The sequence below is a fragment of the Mustela lutreola genome, chromosome 1 (genome assembly GCF_030435805.1).
Source record: "Mustela lutreola isolate mMusLut2 chromosome 1, mMusLut2.pri, whole genome shotgun sequence".
Lineage (NCBI taxonomy): Eukaryota > Metazoa > Chordata > Mammalia > Carnivora > Mustelidae > Mustela > Mustela lutreola.
Window position 1 is genome coordinate 282,644,630 of NC_081290.1, and position 22,024 is coordinate 282,666,653.

Genomic DNA, 22,024 nt, shown 5'->3' on the forward strand with positions numbered 1-22,024 from the left:
TTTAACTTTTGTTTTGGTGTTGCTTATTTCGGGAGGAGGGGGACAGAGGATTGACTCCACGGCCCCCCCCCCTGCTCCCCTGGACCTTCAGCTGCGGGCGCTGGGGGGTTTAAGACCTGGCTTAGCCCTCGTTAGCCTCTGGTTAGTGTCTCTTTAAAGATCTGGTTTAGAGTTAGATGTCTGTACATCCTGCCCCCAAAACCTGGGCTGAGGATCGTCCAACTTGTGAAACCCAAACTCTCTTCGGAAACACGGGTTCCCCAGGGCCACCCAACCATCTGTCTGACCCTCCCTGGCGGGGACTCTGCTGGGCTGTCTGGCCCCCTGCCACTGCCCAGCTCTTACTCCAGCATCACCATCTTACAAATGGGGGTGCCGGGACCCACAAATGCTGAGCCCTCGTCAGTAGCAGCTGGAACACCAGACCCAGGGAGGTGCTCGAGGACTACCGTCCACAGATAATTCCCAGGCATAAGAGTTAGAAGACCATGAAGAGGAGAAGCCTCATGGTGGTCCAATGAATTTGGGAAGTGAACGCTTCACAAACGACAGCTTTTGTTCTCGCAGGACTTCTCAGAGCCTTATTAAACCAACGTCCCTGTGTATCTTCGAGAGGAAGAAACAGGATTTGGCATTTCCCAAGCTCATTTTACCACAAGTCTCTTTCTTGGGAAGCCTCTTATGGGACTTAGGCTGCTCCGGACATGTTTTGGAACTGGAAATTGGCTCATTCGATAAATATTTATTGAGCACCTACCCCATGCCGGAAGCTGACGTTAAAATCATCTCTCCAAGAGGGCCCAGATCTTGTTCTTAAATACCTTCCTGCTCCTCACCTCATCTCATTCTCCCAGCAGCCCCCAGGAGGTAGGCTGAGGGGCTGGGGGGCTCACCCCTCCTGAGAAAGGGGAAGCGAGTTCCTCCTTCCACACTCTGGAAAATACCAGAGCATTTTGCCCCATCTTTCACTTTGCAGAAGCGGAAACAGAGGTCTAAAGAGAGGGCGTGGCCCCGCAGCTAGGGAGGGACCTCTGGGGCTCATCATCACCTGAACAGAAAGCCCCCCCAGGGGCCTGTCCAGCTCTGTCTCCCTGGGGTCACAAGTTGTCCCAGCCTCAGCCCAAGCTGCTCCCTTGGCCTCTCTGATTCTGGGAGTGGGAGGTGGGTAATGGAGAGGAAGCTACAAAGGTCTGCGAACTTGGCCGAACTCCTCAAAGGGTTAAAGTTCGCCCCGCTGGAGAGAGCAACCCAGTGCGCCTGGGGGCTGTAGGTTTTAGCGATGTCTGTTACAGTCCCTTTAACTTTTTGTCCTGTTATGGATTTATCACATCTGGTTATCAGCGTGTTTAGTCCCCGCTGGCTGTGCGGGGGGCTGCAGGGGACATTTGGGGGTTTAGCTGGGCGACATTTAAAAGCACAGTTATCAGCTGGTTAGGTGGGGGTTTAACAGTTCTACTCCCCCCTAGAGTTTAGCCTTAGAGGTACAGAGCTCGCCCCCTCTCCGGAGGGAAGGGATGGCTTGGCCCTTGGCCCCAACTTCCCTTGGTGACAAGTGGCCTTCTCCCTCACACCCAGCAGTGCCTTGCCACTCTCCCTGTAGCCGCTCAGGGGCCTGTTCTGTCTTCCTCATCAGCTCTAGCAGGCACAGAAAGCCCTGGGGGATGGCCACCCCTGCCCCAACCTCCTAGAATCCCCCTACCCCCACCTCTGTTTACTTCTGAGAGGTCTTCTGGACCCAGGTGGGCCCATTCCAGAGACAGTGTCCCACAGCCACTCCCTTGGTGGCGTGTGAGGGGGGAGGTCTTTCCAGTAAGATGTGAGGCCCCCACACTTGCCTTTCCTCCTGGGATGACTCTGGGGAAGCCTTCCCACCCTCCCTCGGGATCCTAGGATGAGCACTTTCTGCTTCTCAGTGCACTGCGGCCCTCTGGCCAGCCCTTCACCAAATCTGGCTCCTGATCTACTCTCCAGCCTGCTTTACCGGGCGGTTCCAGGGTAGGCGCGGGCGCGGGGTGGGGCTCAGTTCCACAATCTCACGGATTATCCTAACCCATCCCATCCCGGCTTTGGAAAGAGCGTCAGGACTCTCCCTCTTCTGAGCAAAACCCCAGCCCTGTCTGAATCTGAAACCACCCCTCTTCTTCTAGAGACACAGATGATCTGCACCCTGAGAGGAAAGTCGGGGGGCATCCCGCTAAGGGGCGGGCGATGGGGAAGGCAAGGTGGGGAAAGAGAGAGCTCTGCACCTTTAAGATAGTGTTTTTAAAGTTAATTAATTAATTAATTAATTAATTATGGTTAATTACCTTTGTCGAGCAGCCACTCATCTACTACTCGACCAAGCCGGTAGGGGATTCTCTGTCTAGCAATCGCCAGGCGCTCGTTATCAAAGTTTCCTTGGAAAAGTTTAGAAAGACAGTAGGTTTCTCAGGCGGCGAAGTCCAAAGGAGTTAGCAAAGTAGTGACGCGTTTCTCAGGAGACTCAGAGTAAAGCAGCAACATCCACCGGAAAGCGGGGGAAGGTCCACCCAAGGCGGGAGACGCAGCACTGGGTCCCTCGCCCTCCCGTCCCCTCCCTAGGCTCCCGTCCAGAGCCAGCCCCACCCGAGGGGCACGAGTGACCCAAAGAAAAAGACAGGGACGTGGAAGAAAAGAAAAGGCCGCTGGAAGGTCAAAGGTCAGAGGTTAAACAGGTTTATCTGTGTTCAGGCTGTGGCGCCCACCTTCCGTCCCCATCCCAGAGTGGGGCAGTGGGGGCAGGGAGGGGCATTTAGCGGGTTTAAGTTGGGGGATGGAGGGCCTCAGTGGCCCAGCTGGTTACTGAGTTTAGAGGGTGGTTTAGAAGTGGGAGGGTTGGGTTAAGTGGGGTTTATGCGGCATTTAGGGGGTGGCCCGGCCCTCGCACTTAACAGTGACATTTCAACCACTTCTCCAGGCACTCAGTTCCCTTTCCCTTCCCGAGCTCAGCTCCCCGCGGCGCCCTCTTTGCCAGCTCACCCCGCACCCCACCCCACCAGCTTCTACCCCGATTCCTCCCTCCCCAGAGGGCCCGCCACCACAGCTTTGCCACCCAGCCCGCCATCGCTACAGGTCACCCCACCGCCCTGCCGCCGCCGCCCCCACCCCCACCCCTCTGCCCTTCTCCACCTCTCCTGCAGGCATCTCTCCCCCCCCCCCCCACCAAGCCTGCCCTGGTTCCCTCCCCACAGGGCCTCCCTTCCACCATCTCAGCCCCATTCCAAGACCCTCAGACTCAGCGCTGCTCTGGTCCACTTTTGCCTCTGCACCGGGGGGCCCAGCCCAGCTCCCAACATGCTGTCACTTACTAGTCTTTCTCCTTCAAGCTCCTCCCCACAATTCCTAACCTCACTCCTTCTCCACCCTGCCTGTCCCTCTCTCCACACACCATTGTCCAGGCCCTGGAGATGGGGAGCAAAGATACTATGTGTGTGTGTGTGTGTGTGTGTGTGTGACAAACAGACCAAGGAAAGGGGTTTTTCAGTGTGCCTAGGAGTTCGGTGTGCTCCTCCCGCACCCACAGGCTGTGGATTATGCCGGGCTGTTGCAGTGGAAATGGAAATCATTTCCTTTGGGAATCTGGCCACTCTTCCCACTGAAACCACATACAGTGTTCAATAAGGTGTTGGGGGGCAGCTTTCCTGTTCCTCTTGCAACACAGGGCTGTGCGTGCCCCCAGTGAGGCCAGGGCCCGGGCCTGCCCTGGACATCCCCCCTCAACAAGCACACGACGTATCCGTGTGTGTGCACGGCTGCTGCCTCCCTAGGTGCTTCTGACGCAACAAGACCTTGCCTTCCTGACAGATTCAGGTCACTGCTGTTTCAGTAAAAAATGGATTGTTCACTCGTTTGGTCACTCAACAAACATTTCTTGAGTGCCTGCTCTGTTCCTCATGCTGGGTACTGGAGATGCAGAGACAGAGGCCTGGCCTTGACCCGCTGAGCGCCCCAGCCAAGCAGGGGAGACTGGCGAGTGACTGGCAATGTTCTTTGTTCTGCTGAAGGTTGCACAGGACATCCCTGCCCGGGGCTGGGAGTGAGAGACCCCAGTGAAGACACTGCAGGAGGGGTGAATGGGCCAGAAGGGAGTCTGGCAGGGCTAGGGGTCGGGGGCACATATGCAGAGTCGAAGACTCAGGAAGGCAGGTGTCTGTGTAGCTGTCCCTATGCGTGTCCCTGCCTCATTGGAGCACGTAACAATTCTAACCAAAATTCTTCTCATTGATCACTTCCCCTCTGCCATGCCACTGTAAGGCTTTCCTCGGGTTATCTTGTGGGATTCTCAGGTATTACTAGGAGGAGCCTATTATCCCTCTCTTTCAGAGGTGGAGACAGATTCAGAGGCTGGACGACCCGCCCAAGGCCAAGGACTTATCAGTAGGAGGTCCAGAGGCTAAGAGCTGAGTCTCTGTGCTCCAGAAAAGTCTGGAGGCCCAAGCTCTGCGCGGAAGTGTTCTGCCAGCCCAGACCGCCAGTGTAGCTCAGGAGGACATTCGGCTTTGGTCGGTCACCTGCCCTTATGCCGCACCCAGGCGGGCACTGGGTTACCCTGCTGGGCGGCTGAGGGGGCGCCCAGCAGTCTCCCCACCCCCACCCAAGGGTCCCTGAGCAGAGGAGAGCAGGCATGAACCCTCCAAGCCCTGGCCTCTAGCCTGCTGGGCCCCAAGGGAAGGTGCTCTGGACCCACATCATGGCTTGATGTGGTGAAGCCTTCATGTCCTCCCGGTACAACCTCGTTTGGCCCAGGCGGGGGTCCTCACAGCCACCGAAGTTGCCCTCACGTGTGTGTGTGTGTGTGTGTGTGTGTGTGTGTGTGGCTGAGAGAGAGAGAGACTGATGATCGCATGGCAGGTGCCTGGCCCGGGCACCTGCAAGACTTCACATGGGAGGGTTGGTGTGCCTCAGTGATCCCACACAGGCCCAGAACCTGGGTGTAGGCTGTCCTCCCTCGGGCGGCCTCTCGTTTCTCCTATGTCAGTCTGACCTTACAAGTCTTTGCACTTGTCCTTGTGTCTGTGGTTGGCCTGTATGTCCATCAGCCTCTGTACTTCTTGGGCAGGGGGTGGGGGGGATGTGGTCCTCTTTAACCCCAGAGAGGGCTGGGCACAAACCTGCACAACGAGGACCTGGGAATCGACTCTGGCATCTTTCTGCCAGCGTAAGCGGGCCCATGAGGGTCTGTACACCTGCACCTTCCCGTGTCCTTCTAGCCCCACCCCTCTCAGCCAGCGTGGGGCAGCCTCTCAGGCCCCGCCTCGGCGCCTCGGGCGCCTCGGCTGTCACTGTCGCTTCGGCCTTGGAGAGGGACTGAGCCTGCAGATGCTCCTTTCTCCTCAGTCGCCCCCGTGTGTGACTATGCAGTGCCCCCGTGTGTGACTATGCAGTCGCTCAGGCAGATTATACCTCCACAAGTCTGCACTTCTGCAGTTCTCCCCTGCAGTGGCTCCCTTCCCCTCCCTCTCGGTCTCCCGCACCGGGCTCTCTTCCTCTTCCTCCTGAGGCTCTGGCCACCTCTTCTCCCACTGGCTGGGTCTGTGCCACGACGTCTCCATTTCTCTCTCTGCATCACTCCGGGGCTGCCTCCGTTTCTGCTCCCAGTGACTGTTCCCATATCTCTCCATCGCCTCTCCCCTGGCTCCCCCGCACTCTGAGGCTCTTTCTCTGCCTCCTCATTTCTCCCATGTTCTCATCCCCTCCTTCCTCTCACTCTTCAGACCTCGGTTTGTCCTGGGCCGCCACAGCCATCCCACTGTGGGACACTATAGAATGGGGTCCGGTTGCATGCTCGTGCTCCCCCTTCCTAGACTGCGAGCCCCTGTAAACAGAGGCCGTGTCCTGCTCCTGTGCGTCCCCGAGCCTGACACCCAGGAGGCTCCCAGTGAAGGTCTGTGGAATGAGCTGGCACTCCTGTCTCTTGACTTTCTCTCCCTTTCACTGTGTCCCTTATGCCCTGAGACCCTGGGGTTCCTTTTCTCTGAGCCCCTCTGGTCACTACTCTTCCTTTAACTGGATCTCCTGATACAGATCTTTGATTGGCTCTTCGTAAAGACCTTGGTTCATTCCTTGATTCTGTCCTTGGGATCAGCCCTGCCTCCTTGGCAAGATATATTTTGGGTTACTTATGGATTTTCTCTCTTTGGTTTCTGCATCTGCCTCCTCATTTCTGCCTGTCCCTCAATTCTAAACCCATCCTTTCCTCAGTCGTGTCAGATTCTCCCTCCTTCTACCCCTCTTCCTCTTCCCTTCTCCCCTACCCCCACCTGGACCAGGGCCTTGCAGCCTTCCCAGCTCAGCTCCGCCCTCTCCCTCGCAGCCCACAGACTCCCACCACCCCGGTCTAGCTCTGCCTTGCGAATCCCGAGGTTTCGCTTTAGCCACGCCCCCACCCTGGGTCCTCATTAGCCTCGCCTTTGGCGTGGCCTCGCCCCTGCACCACCCGAAACCTCCCAGCTTAGCCCCGCAGGAGATCGCTCCCGGCGTGCAGGCAGCGATCCTATCAGAGGCCGCCTTGCCCGCCCCGCCCCCCTCCCCGCCCCCGCCACGCCCCCGCCCCGCCCTCTCCCCGCCCTCAGCGCCTCCTCCGCGCGCCGGCGCCGCCTACCTGCCGGGTACCGCTCATTGACCGGCCAGCTGTCCACCTGCAGGGTGGCGTTGCCGCCACTTCGAGTGAAGCGCACCACGTGGTATTTGCCGTCGCTCACGATGGCATTGGGCTCGTCGATGGTAATGTCGTCCGTGCCCACGTTAAATATCACCCCCACGGTGCCCTGGTCCTGGGGACAAGGAGATAGAGGTCAGCAACGGGAGGGAATAACCACTCACTCTTTCTAGAACTCCACCTGTGGACCGCACCCAGCCCACATCTATGGCACTTTATAGCTTTTCAACGCACATCTCCCAGTCATGCTTTGACCCTATGACCCGCCCAAAGAGGCTGGCGGGCTTGCCTCTCCTTGACTCGTGGGCAAAGGAGTGACCCAAGATTCAGAGAGGCTGGGACCATGGTGGGGTGCAGAGCCTGGAGCGGGAGCGCTCCCACTAACCACACCTGCCTCTTGCCTTTTGGTTCGTTCAGAATATTCAAAGACGTTCACAGGGCACCCCTTCTGTGCTAAGGGTCACTGAGCCCAGGCCCCAGACAAGGTGACCAGGACTGAGCTGGGGGCCAACGAGAGCTCAGGGCGGGGGCCTCCCTAGGGCATGAGCAACAGAGAAGTCCATGGAAGCCATCCCTGTGCCTGAGGAAAATCTGGCCTCCCTGCTCCCACCAGCCCCAGCCTTGAGACTCCCTTTCCTTGCCCACTGGGCACTGAGTGGGTCCCCGGGGGGCCACTGTACTAGCGCGTCAACATGCTTCCAGCAGCTCATCAGGCCCCGTGTTGGTCAGGCCTGAGTGCGAAATCACAGGAGCAGGGGGGGGGGGGTCTGAACTGTGGATTTTGGGGAGTGATGAGTATGGAAAGAGATCAGGGAGGTCAATCCCCGTAGACTTACAAAGGAAAGGTGGGCTTGTGGGTGTAGGGATAGAGGATGGGGCTGGGAGTTGGGGAAGGAGCGGAAAGTCAGAGACCCAGGCCTGGAGGAGGGGAGCAAAGAGTCAGTCTCAGCAACCTCTGGGACCTAGGATCCCATGCTCTGGACAGGGCAGGGCCTGGGGAACCCTGCAGAGGCCACCCAGGATCCAGCCCCAGAAGAGTTCCGTTGGTGGCACCGGTATGAGAGGGAGTGCTTCGCTGAACCCCTAAAAGGTGCCCGGCCCTCTGAGGGGACCATACACACGCGTTCTCTTCATCCCCACAGTGACCCTCTTGGGAAGCTATGGCATTCCCAATTCAGCAAGGAGAAGACTGAGGTCCGGGGAGGTTGAGTAGTGACCCCAAATCCACATCACAAGGAAAGGAACACCAGGTTTGCACCCCAGTTGGCCTGACTCCAAAGCCAGTGCTCACTCTCTCCTGCCCACTAGTCTAGGGAGACACTGACTCAAACGGCAGGGGCATGATCTGAGCAGCTACTGAGCCCAACCCACCTGAGAGACCAGAGACCTCTAAAGAAGTCAGGGGAAGGCCCAGGAGGCCCTAAAGTTGAGCTCCTATTCCATTCCCCTGCACTTCCCAGCAGCATTTGACTCAGCTTCCTGGGTCCCCCCACACTCCTCCTCCTGCTCAGGACAGACACCCATACAGGCTCACTTAGGCTCACCTAGGCCCCCTAAAGCTCACACAGTCACAGGACCCAGGTCATCAGAGAATACACACACACACACACACACACACACACACACATATCTCGGCTCTTCCTGAAAGACTACTCCAGTCCAGCCTGGGCAGGAGGGCCCATTCAGCCAAGCAGCTTGGTGGCACTGAGGACGGGATAGGGAGACTCCCAGATGGCACAAGGATTGGGGTTTTGCAGAGAGCTGGCACAAGAGAGCTATGGCTCGCCTGGAGATCCAGGCCGGATCCCTTCCCCCGTCGTGGGTCCAGTCCTCCCCCTCCTAGAACCTGGGAAAGCCACACACACACACACACACACACACACACACACACACACACACAGAGTCATATACGCACACAGCATCTCTCCTCAGGTGCAGTAAAGCAGGGAAACTGAGGCTGGGCTCGCCTAACAGAGTACTCAAACCCCACGCACCCACCACCCACAGACTGACAGCATCCCAGAGAGACGGGGTGATCACATGCTCCCCACACACAGGAGGGAAACAGCCAATGCTCCTCCATACTATTTTTAGCAGTAACATCGCCCAGAATAGCAGCAGCCCCTTGGTCACCTCGAGGGTCTCTCCCCCGTGAGGCTCAGGCCAGGCAGGGATGGTGGTCAAGGAGCAGAGGCCACCTGGGAGCTGGGGTGCCAGGGGGGCTGGCCAGGGCAACTGGAAGGCAGGACACCAGGGTTTCCTAGGAGGCAGCCGAGCTCAGAGCCATACGCTCCGGGGGAGAGGCAGCTCCCAGAGCTGCTCCCGACGTGAAGTCAGTTGTCACTTCTGTTAAAGTCATTAATTCCTAATTCCCCAATTACCTCATTAGGCGGCGGTGGGGAGAACGCGGCCGCTCCTACAGCAAATAATTATGGGAGTCAAAATTAATTTGGCAAAGTGGAGCGATGCTTTATTAGAAACGTCAAATTGCTTTTCTCTTATTTTGCGGCCGCCTCCCCGCTCTCTGAGAGCTGTTAATGACGCGGCGGTGGGAGCTGGTGTGTCACCAGGAGAGGAGGGGCTTGGGGGCGGCCCCCCAGAGGCTTCAGCCCTGTCTGGGCCCCGCGCCGCCCTCAGAGGTGGGCTCTCCCAGGGCTCCCACACTTCCTCCAAGGCCCCTGCCCTCGCCAGGCGCCCCACCCCTGCCCTCTGCAGCACCAGGCATCAGCCCTCATTCTTCCGTAACATTGAGCCAGGTGAGGCCTGGAGGAACCACTGGGGGAGAAGAGGAGGGTCCCCTCTCCCTGCACCTTGAGCCCCTATGCTGTCTCTGGTGCTGGGGAGCCCCAACTCCTAACCTCGCAGGCACAAAGACACGTAGGTGTGGTCAGTGAGGCAGACCCAGAGCACGGGCAGATCTGGAGTCCCTGATGATTGGGCACAGGCTGACCCCGAGTGCTTCCTGTCGCTGGGCCGTGTCCCTAGGCCTTGACACACACAGTCTCCCTGGAACCTCCCAGACTCCCTCTTGTCCTTTCACCGTCCTGGTTACTGGACCACTCCGCAGATGAGGATGCTGAGGCTCAGGGCGGGAGTAGGGGCTGGTGACTGCGCCAGGACAGAGCAAGAGATTGGCAGAGCTGAGACTCAAACCCAGGCCATCAGCTCCGAAGCCACGCCCGGCCAGCGAGAGAACACAGCCCTCGCTCACTGACAAGGCCATGGACACAGCCACACCTGCCACAGGGTCAGGAGACTGGAGTAACAGCAAATACCACTCTCCCGGGGAAGGCACGCGAGCAGCAACACACGTGATCTGAGGTGAGCCTGTCCTCCACCATCCCCCGAGGTCTCAGTGTCGCTCCTGATACCATCAGTATCACCCAGCCCCACACGCCACACACAGTCCACAGCCACGGTCTCTCACATTCTGCTGGAGACACTGTCCTGCTCACACAGGTACAAACCTTCCAGGCGACTCGCCCCTCTGCACCCCTTCCTTACACACTGCTCTGCCTAGCTTCCCTCGTCCAGCGCCCAGCGGCTGTTACTCCCACTCCAGCGCCACTCAGCCCACGGGACATCTCACACCTCCTTCCTTTGCTCCCTGGTGTTGGGGGAGGACTGCGCAGGGGGGGACCCTGGACAAGCCGATGTGCTCGGAGGGGCCGGTTGCCGCGGTCCAGTCAGATGGGGAGGGGCAAGAGCCCAAACATGCTTCCTCGTTCCCCCTAAAGCCCAGGGCCCCCCACCCAGATCTTTTTAGCACAGAGAGCCTGGCCACCCTGCTCGAACCGCCCCCTGCAGCCCAGGAGGGTCCTGGCCAGGGACAGCGTGGGGGATGCAGGCAGCAGGGGGCTTACAGGTGGGATTGAAGCTGGAGCTCAGAGGCCCAGGGGTTAAGACCATGGAAAGGAGACAGGGAGAGGCTAAGCATAGAAATGAATCAGGGCAAGGCCAGAGGCCACTGGGAAGGGTGCGGGGTAGGACCAGAGATGTGGAAAGGGTCAAAGAAGAAAAGGCACTGCCTGAAGGCCAGAGTTAGGATGAAAACTGAGAGGGGCCGTGAATATGGTATGGGGGGGTCGGGGTATGGTATGCCGAGCAGGGAAGTATGGCGGGTAGGGGGTATGGAGGGTTGAGGGATATGACAAGTGGGGGTGTATGTGGGGTAGGGATACGGAGGGTGCGGGGTATGGCAGGTAGAGCGAGAGGGGGTATGAAGTGTAGGGGGGCCAGGCGAGTAGGGCAGATAGAGGCAGGTTTGGTGGGAGGCCCAGAAGGAGGCACGGGGAAGCAGCAGAGGTTGAGGTGGGGAGCTGGGCAACGAAGAGCAGAGCCAAGTGGGACAGGAGCTCCGGCTGGGGACACGGCGCTGGGCCAAGAGCTCCGAGAAGAGTGAGCATGGCCAGAGAGGTTATAGGGCAGGCGGGGAAAAGGGGCCGTCGGGAGGGTAAAGGTCATGGGAGCAGAGGTTAAGGACAGAGCACAGGCAACCACTGGATTTCCAAGGAAGGTGCGGGAGCAGGCATGGACCGTGCTGGGGCTGGGAGGTATGAAGAAGCTGAGTGAAAATCCGGCCAGGACACAGTGGGCCACCCCAGGTGGTCTAGAAGTGAGCAGGCAGTGGCCCAGAGCAGTCACCATGTGGGGACGCTACATGGGCTGCAGGACAATGGCCCAGAAGGCTCAAGGAGGCCCTGCGTCCAGGAAGGTCAGAAGACCCAGCCGGAGTCAGGGGGCGGGGAGCTGGGGAGCTTCCAACCAGCTAGGGGGGCTCTGGGGAAGCACGACAGGAAGGGAGTGGGTCTCAGAGGCAGAGCCACGCAGAGGGACCTCCAGGAGTTGGGGAACACATGAGGGAAGATTCGAGGTGCTGATCCCATGACCATGAGGGGACCGAGTAGATCTGGGGTGCAAAGACCGGGAGTGGGGGCAGGGGTATGGGGGACAGGCAGGGGGGGCCAGGGCCCTGGATCCTTACGATATGAAGTTGCAAGTAGTCTCCAAGGCCGGAGGCACTGTCCACCCGCACCAGCACCGCACTGCGCTGGTGCGTGCTGAAGCCCACGGCCAGGCGGTCCATCCTCGTGCTGGGCCGGTCATTGGGGGGCCACGTGTAGGTGATGAGCGCTCCCCCCTTCCCAAAGATGTATGTGGTCCCAGCTGCAGAGAGAAGGGAGAAAGGGAGATGTGACTTCAGGCGAGCGAGTTTGGCAGGTCTGTGGGACTGCAACCAGAGCGCAGGGCCACCGGGCGAGGGCTGTGATGCCCATACCAGCCGCCGGGCCCTGCAGTCCTCAGGAACAGTTGGCGGGCGGGTGCCCGGTGAGAGCCGGTGCACGCGCGCAGACAGATGTAGCTGCCTCATCAAGAATTCTAGCTTTAATTACAGCAACACAGGGAGGCAAGCGAGAGAGTGACACAGAGAGAGAGCCCAGAGAGAGGCTGCAAAGGGACCAAGAAGTGTACGGAGGGCAGGCAGGCCCTGGGGGGCGGGGCGGCTGGGCTCTACCAGCTCGACATCTCCCAGCACTGGTGGAGGTGACAGATCCAAGGTGTGTCCTTCTGCGGGGCCAAGTTGGGCCAGCACGAAGGCGAAAGGAGCCCCAGGCGACGGCGGGAGGCGCAGGGGCTGTGTTCAGCTCTGACTCACACCCCACAGCTTGGCACCCTTCCACCACCTGCCCCCATTCCCTCCCAAGCCCCTCTGCACATCCTGGTCCCAGTTTGCCCAGGACTCCTTGCTTCTGCTCCCAGTTAGGGGGCTGTCAGGGTCCCCAAAGACGGGGTGCCTGAAGCCCTACCCGGCAAAGCGACAGGTATTGGGGCTGGGGGAGGGCGGTGGTGTGGAATAGAGACTGACAGCCAGAGGAGGAAGGAGGCAGAGAGACAGATGGACAGAGAGGGACGGAGAGGGGTGTAGGTGAGAGAAAGTGGGAGAATGGAAGCCAGAGATGAAGGCTCCCTCTCCCTGCCCTCCCCCACCCCACCCTCCCTCCCCCCTCAGTCTCCTCCATCCGGCTGCCGGGGGCGGGTGTGAGGTCCCTAACGATCTCAGCCCCAAAATAAACCCCATTAGTCGCCATGTTCCCTCCTGGGGCTGACTGGGCTCCCTGGGGGTGGGGTGGGGGGTAGGAGCAGACCCGCGGCTGGGGTGGGGGTTGGGTGCTGGTCACCCAGTTTCCGAGAAAGGAGACTTGTCTGGGAAGCCAAGAGGACTAGTACTCTGGGGCCTTCAGAGAAGGAGGAGAACAATCTTGCATTCTTTAGAACATAAATGGAGCAGATGAGATTCATAAAATGCTTAATTAAATAATTAGCCACTAACGACTCCTCTCCAAGCACTTCTTGGGGGAGAGGGGTTCAGCGGAGGGAGGACTTATCCGGAGACAAAGGCAGGTGGGGCCTGAGGGTGAAAGCCTGAAGCAGGCTGGGAAGCAAGTGAGAGGGAAGGCCCTGGGGTTAGGGAGCTGGGAGCTCGGGAGGCCAAACCCCAAGGAGGGCCTGAGGCCTGAGACACTTCGGAGGCCGGAGGCCGGCCAACCTGCTCCCTCAAGACAGCATCCCGGCTGCTAACACTAAGGTCAGGCCTCTCCAGCCCCATGGGGGCCTCTCACCACAGGGACTAGGAGCCCCAGTGCCGTTTGGACCATCCGGGATGAGGGGGCTCTACCCGAGGAAGCTCCTGGGCCCCTCGAAGGAGACTAGACTCCGAGGGCCTTGGAGGGACGGGGCATCTGTATCACCCGCAGACCCAGGACGGAGCTGAGGCAGGAAGAAAAGCATGCTGCCTGGGTCCCTGAGAGGCAGCGAGGCCCGCAGGGGTTCGGGGCTGGGGGTCGGGGGGAGCAGGAGCTGTTCTCCAGAGCACTTGTCATCAGTGCCTCCATCTTCCGAGATCTGGCCAGAGAGGAGAGATGACCCGGGGCTCCAGGGCAGAGCACAGCAGGCAGGAAAGAACCACTCTGAGTACCCCCCAGACCCGGGGAGCTTGGCTCCACCCCCTGCCCCCAGACCCGGTATCCTTTATGGTGGGGGGGGGGCTGGAGGCTCTTGGGGGGGCAGGATTAGGAAGAAGAGCTGGCGGGGAAGTGGGGTACACAGTGAGGCACACCCACCCCCCAGGCAGGTGACTTGCCCGAAAAAGGGGCTGGGCCTGCCGGCCAGGAGCAGGGTAGGACTCCACCGGTACAGCCTCTCCACTCCCAACACTGCAGCACTCTGGAAAACCGGCTGTTTCCATGGCAACCGTAATACCCAGGGTCCTCCCTTCCCCCCTCCACTCACAAGCTGCAAGTCCAAATTTGGGGGGTGGGGAGGGCCAGGGAAAGGGAGATGACAGGACACCCCTGCCAAAGCCCCCCTCCCTGCCTCCCTGACTAGAGGCCGCAGCCTCTTGGCCTCATCGGCCCCAGGGCCCCCTAGGTCAGGCGCAGGAGGGGCTCACTGGGCTGCTTGGTCCCTCAGACCCGCCAAACCCCATGTCCGTGGGGCCTGCTCCCAAGCCTCCCAGGCCTAAGAGAAAGGAGGCCCTTTCTCCCCCCTTCCCCACCCCAGGAACCCAGACAGCGCCTCACCCTGGAGACAACCCTGCCTGAGCCCAGAGGGGCCGCAGCCAGGCCTCCGGGAGCAGAGGCCCCCCACCCGGCGCCCAAGCAGCCCCATCCCAGACCGCACACCCACACACCGGCGACGACACACCCAGCCGCACACAAAGCCCCGGCGTGGGGAGGCAGGCAGCGGAGACACGAGGCAGCCGGCAAACATGGCGAGAGCGCACAAAGACTGGCCTCGAACCGGCGCCTGTCCCCGCCCCCGAGGCCAAAGGGCACCCCCCCTCACCCAGGTCCCCAGCCCAGCCAGGCTCGGCTCAGCCCCGCTTCCCCCCGGGGGTTTATTACCCAGCTGTTCTAACACCGCAGCCGCTTCATTACTCGGGGCGGGCCTGGTGAAGCCTAAGGGCGGTGATGACACGGTGGGGGAATCGGGTGGAGGGACACGACTGGCACCGACCAGGTTGAATGGCTTATTGGACTGGGACAGCAGTAATTACCCTGGGGAGACATTTCTCCCCCCAGCAGGGCGCTTCCGCCTGGTGTGGGGGGAGGGGGCAGCCGGCAGGCAGCGGGTGGGGACCCTGGCCCAGGTCCTTCCTGTGACTGGGGGGGGGGGGCTCTCCCCCACCCCACCCCCTGCAAGCTGGCCTCCAAGGCCCTGGCCACCAGACTCCCTGGGGCCTGAGGACCGGGAGCCTGGGACACCAGACAGACATTCAGAACCTCTGAAAGGCTCCAGAAAGGGCTCTGGGGGAGGGGCCTAAGCCAAGGCCCAGAATGTTACTCCAGGATGGCCCAGACCCACTGTCTTTGACCTCCCCTTGTAGCCAGTGAGCTACATAGTGCCTGGCAGCGGGGGAGGAGAAGAGAGAGGTCACCCAACCCTGAAGCCCAAGGCAAGAGAGCCTCTGGCCACAAGCAAGGTGCCTCGGGCCCTGGTGCCCACCACCAACGGCCCAGCTCTGGCACCTTCTGTCCACACCCAACATCGTCTGGGTCTCCTGGATCCCAAAATTCATGGATCCTAGTAAAACACTAAATGATCAAGAATGTTCCAGAGAGTCGCACACACCTGCATTCTAGAGAACACCACCATAATGGTTAATAATGGTTAGCTAACACAGACCCAAACAGTAAACACATTCCATGTAAAAACAAACAACAACAACAACAAAAACCACCATGAAGTGATGTCCCTGTAGTTGAAATTACATGTGCAGACCCTCCCCGCAGCATCAGAAGCCATGACAAAAACCTTCTGGTAGACCCAGAAGGATGAAAGGCAAAAACTCCTGTACAATCCAGAAAAGCCACGGTCTGGGGTGTCCATAGCCCATGCTGACTCTGTATATGGATCTCCACAACCCAGGAGGACCCCCACGGATCCACAGCCCTGGGCTCAGCTCACTTGATCTATTCCCTCAATTCCTGTGCCCATCCTTGGCCATGTCCATCCAGTCAGAAACCCAAGTTAACACACCCATTTTCAGAATCCAGATCAATGCCAGTCCCCTTGAGAAGCAAGCTGGAGTGATGAACCCAGAACCCTGGAAGCCACTGACTCAGAAATGAGGCAGAAATGAAGGTCGCAGGGGCTGAAAGGCTCCAAAACCAAAATTGGGGACAAGGACCAGTAGAATGTCACCCCCTTGGGACATTTTTAGGAGCCAGGTGTACTAGTCTCCCCCCTCCTCGTGGCCAGACTGACATCAGGTGCAGGGGTGTCAATGGGTGTCTGGCAGGTCGGTGGGGATATTATGTAACAGGAGGCATCGGGGGATGGAAAGTACATGGAGGAAAGAGTGAAGAGAAGGAGCGAAGGAAGGCAGAGGGGAGAAGCCAAGAGAAGGAACATGGAGAAGCGAGGGCAGAAGGAGAGGCTCCCTCATACTGGGGGAAGCTGGGGAGATGTTGGGGCAGAGAGGAAGGATCTCCCCTCCCTTGCCAGAAAACTCTCCCAAGCTGGCCTCTTCCTCTAGCCAACCCTGGGGCCCCAAGAGAAGCCTGTCACTTCACCTCTCCTCATGACTAAGGTCAGTGGAGGTGGAGGCCAGCCATAACAGGTGGCGTTCTCTGATCTCTTCTAGCTGCCCTTTGACCCTCTTCCCTTCCTCACCTGCCTGACCCTTCCGGGCTCCTCCCTCCAGGCTCCCACCACCTTCCATCCCTGTCCTACCGTGCCCTCCTGCCATCTTCCTCTGTTGCCATGTGGCGCTGGGCAGCCATTAGCCCTCATAGGGCTGTTCTTCTCCACACAGCAAGGGGGTGGCCATCTCTGAGGCAACCCCAACACCGACATTACACACACACACACACACACACACACTCACACCCTCCCATGCTCTCTCCTCCATTTTCTCTCCTGTTTTCCCAGCTCTTTGCATCCTGACTCAAGCTCCCTCACCGAGTCTCCCTGTGCCACTCAGCGCCAAGGAAGGTCCCTCCTTCCAATCTGCTCACCTGCCCTGGGCCAGCTCCTCTCTTGGTCCCTTCCTCTCTCACCTCCGGCCCTGCCCCCCCCCACACTCTCCTCCAGTATTCCTGCCTCCCCTTCTGTATCTCACCCCTCCGTGCCTCACCTCAGTGCCCAGAAGAACCATGACCTCTGGGGCCCCTTTGGGAGCAACACTGGGCCTCTGGGGAGTCAGAGGGGACAGAGCTCATGGGGAAAAGAAAGAGAGTCAAGAGCCAGAGAAAGTGTGGGCTGGGGACGTGGAGGAAGAGCGAGCAGAGGGAGTGCTCTACAGACAGGACCCCCGCTGGGACAGGGACAGAGATGAGCGGAGGGACCCTGCGCTGGGAAGAGAAGACAGCAATGGAGAGGGGGCTGGGAAGGGGTCACACTTGGGAAGTGGACAAAGGCAGCAGAGAGGCATGAAAAAGGAGTTAAGACAAAGTGGGGGAGCAGGGGAGAGTAGAAATGGGGTGAGACGGTTGGAAGGGACATGGGGGCAAAGGTCGGGAGGCAAGCATGGACAGATGTGGAGCAGGACTGGGAGGCCGACGTGAGCGCAGACCTTGTAGGCCCAGAGAGGCATGGCTGGGAAGTGAGGAAGATCTAAGCACAGAAGATGAGGGAGGAACAAAAATGGAGTAAAAAAAAAAAAAAAAAAGAAAGAAAAGAAAAAAGAAAGACAGGAGAGGGGATGGATGGGCGGAAATGGGAAGTGAAGGAAGCAAAGAAATGGGTGGTGACAAGGGTACAGAGTGAGAGCTGGCGACCGACCGCACAGTGATGAGAGCCCAGGGGAGTCCAGATAAAAGGTGATGGGAGCTTGGAGATGTCAGGACACCATGGGAGTCAAGATGGGAGGTGAGGGGGGCCGGTCTAGGAGGTGAAGGACGTACAGAGGTGGGAAGTGACGGGGGCCCCTATGGAAAGTGATGGCAGTGTGCAGGGAAGGGGAATGATGGGTGGACTAAAACGGGAGGCTATGGGGCCTCGGCCATGGGCGGGGACAGGGGTCTGAGGTGGAATGTGCAGGGACTGAGACGGGAGGTGATGGGGTCTGGCATGGAAACAAGGTGCCACGGAAAGACAGCCGGATGCAGAAGTGATGGGAAGTGCACAGACAGGGGTGTGGGGTGTTGTGATGGGAAGTGATAGGCCACAGAGACCAGGGAGGACAGAGATGGAAGGTGACAGGTACAGAGTCAGACACGGCATACAGAGAACCTTGGGGCTGAAGCTATGAAGGGATGAGGGGCCTGAGACGGGAGGTGATCCAGGCCAGAAACAAGAGGTGACAGAGGTTGGAAATGGAAGGTGATGAGGCCTGAGAGGAGGATGAAGCAGGTGTTGAGATGGAAGGTTACGAGGGGTTGAGACCGTGGAAAGTGCCAAAGGACCGCTTCGAGGGGCTATGGGGAGACTAGGCGGGGAGGTGAAGGGGAGCCCGGAGTGGGGGTGATGGGGTGACAGGGAGACTGGAATGGGGGTGAGGGAGAGACTGGGATGAGGGGTGACGGGGAGATGGCTGGGAGACTCCAGGCCTGGGCTGGAAGGTGATGGGGAGCCCAGGAGGGGGGACTGTAAGCTCCAGCAGTGGAGCTGCAGAGGGGAGGGATGCTAGGGGTCAGAGGTGGAGGTATGGCAGCGACCAAGGGGCCTGCGAAGGAGACAGGAGACTGGGAGAGGGCTGGGGCGGTGGAGCCGTCTGGGCGGCAGGTGATGGAGGGACAGTGGCGGCGTTGGGGGAGAAGGGAAGGTTGCTGGAGGGACAGAGGCGAGACAGAGACGGGCATGGAGAGGTGAAGGAGGAAGAGATGGGACATGTCAGAGGCAGAGGTGACAGATGGGACAGATGGGGGGACACGGATAAGAACCCGGGCGCGGAGATGTGGGAGCCGCCACGGGGAGGCAGGGAGAGGCAGCGGGGAAGGGAAGCGGTCTGGAGAGATGGGAAGGGGCAGAGCTGGAGGAGATGGTGAGGAAGAGAGACCGGGTAGTGAAGAGCCCCGGACAGAGGATGAAAGGACAGATGGGGGGGTGACGGGAGCGGAAACAGGAAGGTGGTGACAAGCCTGAGATGGGAAGAAGGAGGTGAAGGTGAGGCAAGAAACGAGCGATGGAGGCAGAGCAGCGGGCGAGTTAGGAAGGGGCCCATGGAGAGCGAGGGCGGGGCTCAGAGGATGGGAGCCGGAGCCGGCAGGTGAGGGAGCGCGGCCCGCAGAGCCGAAGGGCCGGGCTTGGCGTGCACAAGCCGGGGTGCGGCCCGCGGGGCCAGGGCCGCGCGCAAGGGAGGCCCGGGAAGGGGGGGTGGGGTGGGGTGGGGGGGCCCGGCCGGCCACGGCAGCGCCACTTACCGTGCCCGCCGCGGGTGAGGAAGGGCATGCGGTTGATGGCGATGGGCACGGTGCCGTGCTTGCTGTGGAAGTGGTGGACGTGGTGGGTGGTGCTGAGGCTGGAGGAGACCCGGGCCCCCTCGGCCGCCCCCAGAATCAGCAGCAGCAGCAGTGGCAGCAGCGGCAGCAGAGGTGGCGGCGGCGGCGTCAGGGGCCCGGCCAGGGCGGGGGGGCGGCGCGGGCACCCCCCCGGCCCGCTCCCCCCGGGGGGCATTTCGGCCCGGGGGCGGCCGCCTCACAGCCCCATGGCCGGGGGCGGGGACGCGGGGCTGCGCAGCCCCGCGAAGCCCCCCTCCGGCTCCGAGCCCCGGGAGGGGGGTAGGGGGTGAAGAGAAGGAAAACCAGAGCCCAAGCCTCGGTCCGGAGCCAACGAAATCAACTGGATCCCGCCGGGGAATCCGAGGTCCGCGGAGCGGCAACGCCAAGGTCCAGGACGCCTGGGTCCATCTCGAGGAGCTAAGGGTCTGCCCGCATCCCGGCGGGGTCGGAGCGGCGCAGAGGGCCGTCAGAAACCCGGGGGAGCGCCCGGGGGAGGGGGCATGGTGCCGGGTGGAGAGGCAGGGGAGGCGCGGGGGCCAAGCAGAGATGGGAGAGCGGGGGAAATCCTGCGGAAAAACCGAGCCGGGGGAGGGGGACTGGAGGGGAGAAGCAGGAGACCGACGGAGACTAGGGCCGGCTGCGCCGCTGCTGCCGCTGCCGCCCGACGGAGGCCGGGGGGAAGGAGGGAGCGGCCGAGGAGGGGGGGGGGCGCGGGAGAAGGGAGGAGGGAAGCAAATCCGGGTGAGGGGGGAATGAAGGCAGGAGAGGAGGGGAGAGGAGAGGAGGGGAGCGGGGCTGAGCGGAGGGAAGGCGCGAGCCTGCGAGATTCCGGCGGAGAGATGGAGGCAGCGGAGTGTTGCTGCAGAGGCTGAGGGCTGGAAGGGAGAGGGAGGGAGGGAGACGGGAAGGGAGGCAAGGAGAGGAGTGGAGAGGGGAGGGGAGAGGGAGCGCGGGAGGAGGAGGGGGCAGGGCAGAGGGACCGGAGCGGCTCCCGATCTGCGGGCGGCGCTGGGCAGCTCCGCCGCACGGCACCTGGCTAGCCCGCTAGGCGCTCGCCTCTCCTCTGCGCGCGCCCCGCCCCTCCCCCGCGCCCGGGCGCGCGCTCCCCTCCCGCCCGCTCCAGAGAAGGGGCCCTGCTGAATAATTGAACAGGACCGAGACTAGCAGGAGAGGCAGCTCTCTTCCTCCTCCTTCCCTTCCCCCGCACCTGGACGAACCCCAATAGTGCTCTCTGGTCCAGCGCGCAGTGATGTGGCCACGGCCACCTCTGCACGCACCCCTCGGAACACACGTGCTCGCTAGGATGTGGACGGGTATGGAGACACTCACGTGCCCATACAGGCGCCCGGGAGCGCGCAGGCACACATAGACTCAGACACATACATGCATACATGTGCTCATAGACACTGGCCCACGGACTCACACTCAGCGCAGGGGAGGGGCAGGGAGTGAACACATGCACAGAGGCACACATGCGCCCACACATACATGTCTGGCCACAAGTGATGAACAGCTGACAAACACACAGACACCTCCTCTCATCTTACCCTCCAAAAATAATGACCCAGAGCCTCAGAGGTACTCAAGAGTAAGACATGTCACAAATGCATGGTGTCTTCTCACCACCTCCCCCGAAAGATGTTCCCCTACCCCCTGCACGACTCCCCCAATCCTTCCTCTGGACTCCCCCTGCAGGCCTTCCCCCAGCCTCAACCTCTCCCTCCACGGAGTTTCCAGGACACCTGTCCACTGAGTGTCCCACGTAGGAAAAAACCCTTTGTGGGTTATTTATGTTCAGCTGAGGGAGCTGCTTCCTCTAGGTGCCGCTCCACTAGGATCAGCCCCCTCCCCAGAGTTTTGGGGACCTCTAGAAAGCACTGGTCAAGAGGTAAGTGCAGAGAGGCTCCCTTCCTTTCGTCTGGATGTGACCTCTGCACTCACATCAATCTGGGCTGGGCTAGGCTCAGGGAAGGATGGGGGGGGGGGGGCGGGGAGGGGGATTGGAGAGCCAGAAGGTAGAGAAAGAAAAAGGGAGGGAGGCGGAGATGGACCTGGAAGGAGTCAAAGAAATAATGTAGTAGAGCGGGGAGGAGAGATGGTGAAGAATGGGTAAAAAGAAAGGGGAGGTGACGTGATAAAGGGGAGAGAGAATGGGGGCACCCAGGGAGGAGAGGGCTGGCTCCTGATTATTGATTCTGAATTCCATCTTGGAGCAAAAACTGTCACCAAGAGCGGCACAGTGCTTCACTGCCCCGCTGAATGCAGTCAGCACCTGGGACAGCTCCTCTGCTGCCGCGCCCCTCCCCCACCCGGTGAGCCAACAGAGCCCCCTCCCCTCCAGTTAGGCCCCAGGTTCTTCAGAAGTGAAGAAAGGGGTCCTCAGAAAGGAAGGCTTCAAGGCGCTACAGGGCTCCAGGAGGGAGGAGAGATGGCAGCCTGCAAAGCAGGGCTGGGGTCCCCCAAAGCCTTGTCCTCCTGGCCTCTCCGTCCCATTCTTATGTCCCTGGCTCTGGAATAGAGACTGACAGAGCTCTGAGCAGGCAGAAAATGTATGGTCCCAGAGGGAGGGAGAGAGGAGCCGGTGGCGGTGAGAGAAGAGGAAGGGAAACCGCCTAGAGGCCAATCAATATCAGTGAGTGGGAAGTGGAGAGAGTTGGAGGGGGTGACGTTGGGGAGTGGGGGGGAGCAGAGGGTGCAAGAGAGAAAGGTGTGCGAGAGATCAACAGAGGCTGTAGAGAGGGACAGAGCAAGAGGATGAGCCCAGAAACAGACAGGGGCAGACTCAGTGCACAGCCTGCCTGCAAGAAGGCTCTGGAAGACAGAACCCCAGCGGACCTGACAGGACCGCCTGGGCCCCGAACCCCAGCTTCATGGCAGCGAGAGTCCCTCCTTCTCTCTTCCCTTC

General features: G+C 60.3%; 1 protein-coding gene across 23 annotated transcripts in view; it reads right to left on the minus strand.

Annotated features, from left to right (window-relative positions):
- Nucleotides 1-22,024, minus strand: part of NRXN2 (neurexin 2) — a 106,742-nt gene that overhangs the window by 16,894 nt on the left and 67,824 nt on the right. For 21 of the 23 annotated variants that reach the window (XM_059146232.1, XM_059146199.1, XM_059146189.1 and 18 more), the window contains 3 exons: nucleotides 11,661-11,842; nucleotides 6,620-6,791; nucleotides 2,307-2,396 (listed from right to left, as the gene is read on the minus strand). In XM_059146232.1, coding sequence (XP_059002215.1) covers nucleotides 2,307-2,396; nucleotides 6,620-6,791; nucleotides 11,661-11,842 — 444 coding nt within the window. Of the gene's footprint in view, nucleotides 1-2,306; nucleotides 2,397-6,619; nucleotides 6,792-11,660; nucleotides 11,843-19,041; nucleotides 20,194-22,024 lie in introns of those variants that run through there. The other 2 variants (XM_059146217.1, XM_059146226.1) reach the window with 2 other exon arrangements.